Source organism: Lytechinus pictus, chromosome 5 (genome assembly GCF_037042905.1).
Source record: "Lytechinus pictus isolate F3 Inbred chromosome 5, Lp3.0, whole genome shotgun sequence".
Classification (NCBI taxonomy): Eukaryota; Metazoa; Echinodermata; class Echinoidea; order Temnopleuroida; family Toxopneustidae; genus Lytechinus; species Lytechinus pictus.
Window position 1 is genome coordinate 34,581,024 of NC_087249.1, and position 10,850 is coordinate 34,591,873.

A 10,850-nucleotide genomic window follows, 5' to 3' on the forward strand; every position below is an offset into this window, starting at 1 on the left:
CGGCTGACTGAAGTGAGTCATTCCCCTCTGTGACTCATGACCTTGACATAGCGGGTATAGGTGCTACCCTGACCTACGTACGTTGACTCTACATTAACCCTGGGTTGACCCTAGGTTGACAGCCGCAATTCGGCATGAGTAGAAAGGAACCTGCCCGCACTGTGGCACACGCCCTTTTCCTTGGTTAGGAAACACCCCAAAACGGACCTTCCTCTCCAAAATCAGAAGTCAGAGTGAGCTGGCTTGGCTTTTCTTGCCAGCACACCGAACAGAAATATGTAACACAAAGAGTCTGTCATCCTACACACCTGTTAACCTATAGTCTACTTATTATGACAACCCAGCCTGTTGAAATACCAGGCAACCTATCATGCCTATAGTTCAGTTACTAAGGTATGCAGTCCACATCTGTACATGGAGTTTAACAAAAGAGTTTAACAAAACATGGACTTTAACAAAAGGGTTATCTAACTTTGAATAAGATCCTACAATTACTGGCAACTTAGCGCGCTTCGCGCACTCACTTAATGATTCAAAAAAATTGCTGGTGCCCCCCTCCCTAATGCCGTGACCCACGGTACGCCACTGTGGACATATCAATGACAATTCCTTGCCTATCTAAAAACATGATTGCAAAAAAATGCCATAATATTTCAATCATCCCCCCCCACCCATCAACACGGATTTACGCCAGTGGTATGGAATAAAAACTATGAACAATGTACAAACCCTAACCCTAACCAATTAATGCTCTTATTCCATAATTATGAATACTGGCAGTATTGAAATGTACATGGTGTCAAAAGCTTTGCTTAAATCGAAGAAAGCCCCTATTGCTATTCTCTCATAAATAAACTGATTACAAAATCGCGAAGTTGGAAATCCTTCACATGAAGAAATCCCGGTGCAAATGGGGTGTACGATACGTGCGTACACCCCTTAATACCATCGAGGTGCACGTTAGCTCTTATGCGAGAGTAGGTGCCTGTTGTACACCCCTGTACTGTTTACGGGCACCCCACCAGTCTCGCTGATAGACGTATGATATAGATATAGTTGATTTGTGATCGAAGATTGCCCGAAAGAAGAATGCACTCAAGTGAAATAATTTGTTAAATATTTAATATTTATTTGATAATTGTTTCAAAAACACTTTTGATTACGTATACATTTGGAGAAACAGTAAATAGATCTACTTGAATTACGACTATCAGCACAAGTAAAAAAAGAATCAGATCTTATCGCTAGGGACCTCATCCAATCTCAGCGCTTCTCGCTGGCATAGCGTGAAGAATCTTGACTACAGATAAAACGAGGTAAGTTCGAGTCCCAACTAAAGTAACTAAAAAATCGATAACTAAAAAATCGATACAGAAATTTAATGGACCGGAGATCTCGACAATCTTTTTTTATTTTATGTGGGGTACATTACGCACCCTTAGGGGTAGACGTGTACACCCTCTAAGGTGCAGACAGACACCGAAAATAGGGGTGCACACTGTACACCACTATTTGGGGTGTATGGGTGCACCCCTAGGGGTACTCGTATAGGGACAAGCCTGTGAACCCCTAGGGGTGTAAAATTGAACCAGAATTTCTTAGTGTGTTCGATAATTATAAACCAGTGCACTACCAGAATTCATTGAGTTCAGTTTCATTTAGTTGTGTTCCTTATTTAGTTCTTCTCCCCATTTGCTGTTTGATTGAGCTCGTGTTATCCCCCTTCTTCAGTAAAAAAATTATTTCCCTTATTTCCCATAAACTAGATTTTATTTTAAACCCCACAATATTATTTATACGGTAGGTATACCAATGGCGAAGTTACTCATTTCGATGAAATTATCTTTCCATGAAGTATGCTTAAGGTAAGTACAATGACGCAGAAAATATCTACACATCCTAGGAAAAGAAAAGCCATGTCCATGGAACCCGTTACGTCAAATATGAGTCCTGAAGAATGAAACAAGAAAAAGGGAACGATAGAACGTCATATTTATGTAGATCAGTATTTGTTTCAAATTCGATTTCGTATTTTAATATTTTCATGTTAATTTACAAGAATAAGATTTAAGTTCAAATGATCAGCTTATAATAAACTCATCGGAGGGAAACAGAATTCACTCAATCGAGTGACTTTCACTTGTTGTTGAGTAAATCTAACCCTTTTAACAAGTAAAATTTGTGTGAAACGTTTGTCCTTACAATTTCTTACACTCAGAAGTCACTCCAGATTGACCTATCGACGTTATTATTATGGTATTCAAACGCGAGTGAAATTCACTCAATGTTTTTCTTTTTAAGATTTTAAATTGAAAATTATTTTGGTGGCCATGGGCAGCAACCCCACTCAGCAGTACATCAGTGTTTCCTTTTTACTCTCATTAATCCTACCTGTTATCCACCCTCCTGCTATTTCACCAAGTCCTGCACTTATGAAAGTGAAAGGGAGAGCCGTAGATGATAGATATCGTGGAACAACGTCTAATGCATTGGTATTCTTGAGGACTGACTTTGCCCCTAAAGCAAAACCACTGATCGCAGCAAAGACGCATAACGTTGAAAAATTAGTTGATATCCGATTCATACAAAGTGGTAATGCACCGATAATGCCAAACAGGATGAACAATATCGTTGATGAAAACACATCTTTATTCAGAAAGTTAAAGAGTCCTGGCATTAGTCGACCTGCAGTATTTGCTATTCCACTTACAAGAGAGAGCAACACAGCAACTGCTTCAGCAGCGCCTTTTGATTCTGCATTGGAAATTACGAACACAGTCCAACCAGAATAAGAAATCCCATTAAGACATGCTGCTAGAAATGCATAAATGATTAGAGGGTACTCGCTGAAGACATGCAGACCTGCTTCACGACAAGCAGTCCTAATCAAATCCGAAGCCTTGTGGGAACACCGAAATAACATTGAGTTGCTATCATCGTCATCTTCCGGAGACTTTACAGAGCTTGGCTTGGTCGAAGAGTCATGACTAGTCGGCGGTGATGTTTTACCGCTGTTCAAAGTAGTTGGGTCCAGACATGTTCCACATACAACAATGTGAAGATATAATGCTCCGATGACGAGAACAGTACCTCGCCAGCTGTAGGCCTCCAAGAGTTTCTGCGTTAATAGTGGTAGGATCATCATGCCCATTCCGGCACCCATTGAGCCGACTGATAAAGGCAACATGTATTGATCCTTATATGCATACACCAATGAAACCGCGTTCGGGATGTACGTAAAGGACATCCCTAGTCCTGCAAAGAAAAGGATGTAATAACTTGTCAATTTAATGCAAAAACATTGATTTCAAAACTATTACATATCTAACCCCTACGCACCTGTCCCTCACTGGAAATGCAGTGAGTTTGGGATACCGAGAAGGAACCAGGATTTAGGTCTGTTAGCGCTGAGTTCCAACTCGGATGAGGGGCTAGTTCAATGACCACCAAATAAGAATATATATTTCAAATTGTAAAGTAATGCAACAAACATAAGCGCTGGAACACAATAGAAATAAGGTGTCATATACTTTTAATTAATTCTCTGACCTCAGAACTGTCACTGAATCAAACAAAACTTATAACGACGAATAACTACTATATTTCATCTATCTTCTCACTGTATATATTTTATGACATATTATCCAACCTCAACTAGAATGAACGTTCAAATAACTTATTTACCAGGGAGATGGGGAAGAGAGGAATTAGTAATGGAGGAAATGTTAGTAAAATGTACTTTTCTTTGTTGCAGTCCGCTTTATGTTGCACGAAATAATATTCTGTCGGTCTGACGAACTTCTTCGATCCAAATATATTAGTAGTTAGTTAAAGTATAGAGAATATTTGATGATGATGACGATGATGGGCGAAGGTGCAGGGTGGTTGGTTAGATCGGGGTCCAAGAGAGGGAGGGGCATCAAGGAGGGGGTAAAGGGGGTCGCCAAGTGAGGGGTCCAGATGGGGGTGTCCAAGTGAGTAAAACAAGCTTGGGGTCATCTTTTATACCTAATTACATATTCACTAAACTCGAATCTAATTGGACAGGGATATCTGCTGGAGGGCGTGACTTAAATAAAACTACACTTTTCATTGGTCAAGTTTAAGGAAGGCTGGGATGCATGTTTCAATAAGTTTGTCTAGTTAAGGCTCATTAATAGGTTCTAGGTAAAGCTTCATAGGTACCAATAACCAATATTTATGTCTTAAAGTACTTTGTTCATAGTGTGGGCAATTGGTGTGGGGGAACAAAGAGGGCACTTTGTGAACAAAGGTTTACCAGAAATGCCTATAGTAAAGAATAAGATCATAACAAAGGGGGTTATTTGTAAACAAAATGGGGACTTGTTGGGGATGACTATGATGAATTAATACTGGTACTTGTTGGAGAGCTTATAATGTCTCAATAAGACTACATGTGAGCATGAAGAGAAGATTGAAATAGCATAGAGAAAATAGAAATAAAGAGAAATGCAGAGAGATAGCAAGGCATAAGAATATGAAATATTGAAAGAGGTATTATTAAAGACAGATAGATAGCACGATGTAAGGCAAATATGCCACTATGCTACACATATCTATAATTTAGTGTATGATATGCCAATAACTTGTTTTATAAAAAATGGTTATTGATGGCAATCAAGCTTTGTTACAAGCGGAGGAGATAAGTCATACGTTTATTTTCATGAATTAAATCAACTGGTAGGTTCTTCCGGCGCATACAAGCATATTTCTTAGAGGGGCCGGGTTCGCCTCTTTAAAAAAATGGTTGGGTCTACCAAGTCGACAAGTGAATTTCAAAAAGTTACCACCTCCTAGGGAAGGGGGGTCCTTCCGGTCCCGCTTCTTTGCATTGTTCTTGTTTTTCCATTAGAGTAGAACCCCATGGGAGTGTACTGTCATTCTTGAGAAGAAAATAAAAGTGCGTGGTCGCAGGATTACATACAAAGTTCTAAAATGCGATGATGATCTTATGGGAGTGTAGGCCTATATAGTTTCTCGCCGAACGAGACGTCTCTGCTACGTCTCAGAGACTACAGTCGCGAGGACGTCTCCAACAAAATCGTTTATTCGGTGCATCCCATTTCCTCACTTGGGTTGCAACTATTTCGAGACTATTTTGCGACAGAGAAGTCGATCTCTGCGACGTCTCCGACATAGTTACCCCCTAAATTATTATGGAGTCTCCGAAGAGTTACAAGAAAATCTATCATGTTTGTTTCTTTAAAGACATTTTGGATACTTTTTCCAGTCCTTGCGATGTCTCCAAGACGTTTTCGAGACCCCCTTAGTGGCAGAGAAGTCGCGGAGACTAATTATATCCTCGACTGTTGAGACGTCTACGTGATGTCTCTAGAGACGTCGCGGAGACCTGCAGGAGACCAGAGATTCTGATGAAACGTAATGGAGACGTCAACTTGATGGTGTTTCTTCAGACTAACCAATTAAGAGACGTCTCTGAGACGTCTCTGAGTAAGCTGATTAGCACTTTGCCCGACCGTCGCAGGGATGTTGCTGCGAAATCTCCAAGTAGACGCTGTGAGGTCTCGGAAACATCATTCAGCTTGCCGCAACTATCATGACTAATAGCAGTCTCAGAGACGTCGCAGTGCCTACTTGGAGACTGGTCCCAGCGACTGTTAGGCAAAGAACAAAAAACCCTCTTATGTTAGAGTCTCTGAGACGTGCAGAGACGTGTCTTTAGAATGTTTGCTGATATAGGGACTTTTGTGTAAGTTAGAATCTGTCACGTATATGGTAAAACTGGGAAATTAACACTAGACCATTGCCGACCGACTCCCGTAGACTTAATGCTAAGATTCCATCTCTTACCTGAGAAAATAAGACAGATTGCAAAGTAAATATCGTTATTGACTTGGGAACATGCCATAAGTCCTAACGATGCTGTAATTCCACCAATAACAGCCAAGGAACGAGGGGAATAGCGACGAAGAAGTTCCTTTGCAATAACACCTGTGGATAATTAAAAATAGGATATCCTCAATTTTATGCGGAAAATAATATGAGAGCAATAATTCTCAAAGAGAAGGTTTACAATATTTGTTATAGATGGTCGGTAGACAGTTTAGGATCCTTATATTGTTTTTAGATTACCATTATGAGGTAATGCCCCGTGACAGTTTTGATACTTACATCGAGTTAAGTTTCTTTTGTTCTGAAATCTCCTAGTACTTCAAATCCAGATAAGAGATTCATTCGTTAATCAATCTTAGATTGCGTATTGCTTAGATTTATTTCAATTCTATTCAATTTGGCTTACACCTAACAATGAATTATACTGATAAATAAACATGTACATTTTTCCGCAGAAAGTGGAGGGTCATTTTCTCCGGGAATTGAAGACCAAGAAGGTTCGTCAAAATAGTATGAAACTTAGAGATTGTAAATGTAAATTTTTTTTAAAAAACCCGTAGAATAGCTGACTATAAAACCATATTGGTCATGCTGGTACTACAAAATTCCAAGTATATTTTCTGGATGGAATGATTTTATTTGTAAAATTTATCAGAATAATTAATGAGAAAGAAATGGAGCCACCGTTAGAAGGATCTAAACGGAAGCTTCCAAAGAGGAAGAAGGCAGGCACGTATGAACAGCTTTCTCTACGTCACAATGTACATCATATATAAATATTCTATTATATCCATAGAATTGAAGTATAGTAGCGATTTTAATGGCGCTTGAATCGGTCGATGAATATCATGCTGGGTTTTGTTTACTGTTTTGCAAAAGTCGGCCCTATTTATAAGATAAAATGCCTATCAAGCTTGCTATGTCACGGGTCAATCAACCAGGGAAGACTGATGGAACCACAGTTTCAACTTATACAACAATTATTATGGTTAACTGATAAATAAATTGAAATGTTGTCAGATGATGTAGAGGGTTCGACCACTGTTTTTTTTTAAAGCTTTTGACAAAAAATCACCCATGCTTGTATTACGTTTAACTATTTTAGGCTTTTTTAAGCTGCATAATAAACTGGTAAAAATGTTTAAACGGTTTTTTATTTTGTCGATTACTGATTTTTATTTGGGCCATCTAAATTTGGAAAATGCCACGATTGAGACCAAGGATTGTCATTCTTTGATTGACACCCATGCCACGGCCCTCATGGCCAAAATTTTGGATATCCATCAATTCGAATTTGTGTTTATTCGATAAAATGTGTGCCAAAATTTGTTCCTTTAAACCAAAGTGCACAATTCGGGTATTTATGTCACTTGCACTATTGTACTTTTAGGGTCTTTTAATGAACAATATATCTTTTTAAAATGAACTTTATTCATTTTTTTCAAATTTTCATCGAGTTCATTCCACAATAATCCACAACATATAATTGTTCTCAACAATTAATGGAACAAATGGGAATAGCACTAGTAAAAATGAACAAATCTATTACAATAATAACATGTATAAAAAGTAATTCATCTTGCTGATACATGGATAAATTCATCTTCGCTTGACAGTTGCACGAGGATGAATTTATCTTTATTTGAAAGCTATACGATGATAAATGTTAATGTACCTTAAAGGTATTTTCATTTGAGGGAATGAAACATAAAACTCCCGGATAAAATTCATCTGATTCCGAACTTAATAAACTGGGCCACACGTTACATTACTTCAACAATATTGTAAGATTTAAAAAAAAAAACATATTCAAGATTCAAGATATATTTATTCAATTATTGCAGCTCGGAGGTTGAATTGCCATTGAATCAACAGTGAAGAAGAAAAGGAAAAACATATAAATTAAACATAATTAATACAATAGGAATACATGTTGAATTTACAACAATTCGGATTTACAATAGCAGTTCAAATTTACAAAATGAATTCCAATTAACAATTCTAATTTTAATAATGATAATAATAGTAATAATAATAATAACGTTATCCACTTCAATTAGGAAACTGCTCTACCAGCGGGCCCTACATAACAATATGTTATTATTACCCTTCTCCAATCTTAAATGATGAGTGCATGCAGAGCAAGAAGGCAGAAGGTCCCATTTTTATAAGCCTTTGTATGACTCGGCCAATTAAGGATCAAACCCACGACCCGGCCCGTTCATGAGGCCGACGCTCTACCACTGAGCTACCATGTTTATAAAAAAAACACTGATAATTACAATTCACGATGATAATTCTTTTAATATAAACAATTAAGCAGACAATAAAAATTATTTCATATTGAGATTAAATCGGGATAAGAGTGATGATGAATAGAACATGGGGGGTATGAAATACCAAGACATTGGTAGGCAGGTCATTAATTGATGTACAAGTAAATGGTGGCATTGTTACAAAGAAAGAATAAACAGTGTTTAGTTGAATAAAATGAATAAATCAGGGCATTTGCCATTGAATATGATTATTCCAATATCGACGATTTTATAATTACACTGTACGTCAACATGCATAGGTGATTTGTCAAGTGAATATAAAAAAGGTAATTAAAGCAATATTACTACAATTCATTGTGGAAGTAATTATTATATAAAGCAAAGTAAAAAAATCACAGGACTATCATATTTCATGCTCATCTATCATTTAGAAGTCTGATTAGATAGGGCATGGTACTTTTCCTGTAGCGTTCTGTGTGGCGCTTCGGGGCCTGTATATTTCACTGTTTCCATGGTTTCCGAGGGCTCTAAATTCAGACTGTTTGGGGGTAGCAAATGTGGAAAGAACTTTTCAAGGGACGAGATTGCCATGTCTGTCATACAAAGTTGTAAGACCAGAGGATAAGAGTGCACTATCACAGGAATTATAATCCTGCCCAAAAATGATACCCAGTGCCCTTTTCTGAATGTATTCAATTTGTTTTGATTCATTTGTTGTCAGGGACAAGTGCCACACAGGTGCACAGTACTCTAGTATGGGTCGTAGATAAGAATAAATAATTGTTAGCAGGTTATTTTTAGGGAAGCATAACTTGTTCAGGCTTCGAATCATGTAAAGTTTGTTACTTGCTCTAGAAACAATGTCAGTGACATGAAGACTCCACTTCAAGTCATTTTGGATTGAGACTCCCAACAGTTTTACATGATTACAGTTTTAAATTACTTGACTGGAGATGCTAACTGGGAGGCGATGGGGGATTTCTACTGAAAGACATTTGGAGTGTGTGACATTTACTAGGGTTTAGCTTCATATTAAAATTTCTACACCAAGTCACTAGTTCGTCCACTGTTTTTAAGATTCTGCCAGGGGACGTTGGTGGTAGACTTTCTGCCATTGTAAGGTCGTCAACGTACTTCCACCTCGGAATAGAAGAGTCGAGGATGGCATCATTCACGAGTGCGAGGAAGAGCAGGGAACCCAAATGTGTTCCTTGGGGGACGCCAGCATGTGTATTCGCTGGTCCGATATTTCATTTCCATATATGACCCGTTTTGTTATTTGGGTTAGGAATCTTGCCAACCATGGGATTAGTTCAGGAGTAGCTCCAAGGGAAAAAAATTTGCGGATAGCTATAAGTTGTGATCTACAAGATCAAGGTTATTATAATATTATAATCGGACTCTAAATTCATTGAGTATTGTACCTGACATCATATTGACAGCATGGTGCATGCCAATGAACATTCCAACTCGTCCCGTTGTGGATTCCAGATCTCTGACTATATAATTGAGGAGGACAGAAAAGGATTTCAATGTCCCCACCTCCAGAAAATGAGCCAACCAATTACCAAAACCGATAAAGACTTTGTTGGTCATGTTTCTTCTCGCTGTGTGTCCTTGCATTCGTATCACCTTCTTCGTTCAATTGTTTTTTTCCCCTCCAGGTCCGGAATCCCGATACACTCAACATACAAACATAATTGCAAACACCATTCGACTATCTAAACGCCGAGAGCGGGGCGATGAAGAACCACGATACAACAGTTCCAAAGAAAAATAGTTTTACATATTTCATTGTACACAAGTACACATCCGCCCACACACACAAAAAGAATTTATAGAAAAACATTGGCTTTAAGGCTCGCTGCACATCTACCATTTGCCACCCTCAGGTGAGGTATAGGCCTAACCACCTATAACTCGTCTATGACCATTTGCCACCCTCAGGTGAGGTATAGGCCTAACCACCTATAACTCTTCTATGATTTTTGGTTCCCGCATTGTTTGGCACGATTCGATCGTGCAAATCCGTGACAATGCGAGGGTATAAAAAAACTAAAATGCTTTATAAAGGATGTACTTTTTGCCAAAATAATACGTGTTTAGGGTCCGATTTGAGCGAGGTGTGTGAGGTGGTACCAAACCCAATGAAAGTAAGGTATAAAGCCGACGTCCGTGATCACGACCGTGATATAACCACATTTGTATATGTTCATTATTTACTTGTGTTTTATATATATTTATATATTATCTGTGTATTCTTTTACACATTGTGAACATGCATGAATAGATAAATAAATAAATAAAATAAAGTAACGATTAAGATATCGTCTATTCAATAGACTCATTAATCATTTTTCATAGTTGTTTTTAGGGCATCATAATATGACTATTTTGTGAAAAATGCAAGTAACGACATCATCATATCGTTGGCTATTATACCACAATGGCTCAAAATACTATATTTCGAGCGTAGCAAAGTTTAGAAAATCTGAAAATTATGCCTATATACAGTTGAAATAATGGATTAATGCCCTGAAGCTAAAAAAAAAAAGCTTTTAAATTTATAATTAGCATATACACATTGGCTCGCATTCTGAACTCGGGTTCAAATTAAACCCTGGTTTGAAGTTGTGGTTTAACTATGGCGAGCCAATTGGAGCATAAATCATTAGCAGTACACATCCACTTTATTAACTC

The 10,850-nt window shown here is 37.9% G+C and overlaps 1 protein-coding gene across 1 annotated transcript; it reads right to left on the reverse strand.

Annotated features, from left to right (window-relative positions):
- Positions 1–1,472: 1,472 nt before the first annotated feature.
- LOC129261502 (monocarboxylate transporter 12-like) lies at positions 1,473–9,746 on the reverse strand. Its single transcript, XM_064099474.1, has 4 exons — positions 9,575–9,746; positions 5,833–5,973; positions 2,392–3,255; positions 1,473–1,950 (listed from the first exon to the last, which is right to left on the reverse strand). The coding sequence occupies exons 1-4, from the start codon at positions 9,744–9,746 to the stop codon at positions 1,826–1,828; spliced, it is 1,302 nt and encodes a 433-aa protein (XP_063955544.1). The 3' UTR covers positions 1,473–1,825.
- Positions 9,747–10,850: the final 1,104 nt, after the last annotated feature.

Coding starts and splice junctions, on each gene's coding strand:
- LOC129261502 (XM_064099474.1), bottom strand. CDS start 9,746: ATGACCAACAAAGTCTTTATCGGTTTTGGTAATTGGTTGGCTCATTTT. Junction 3,256..5,832: donor AATCTGTCTTATTTTCTCAG/GTAAGAGATGGA, acceptor TTTTCTTTGCAG/GACTAGGGATGTCCTTTACG. Junction 1,951..2,391: donor AGCAGGAGGGTGGATAACAG/GTAGGATTAATG, acceptor TTCATTCTTCAG/GACTCATATTTGACGTAACG.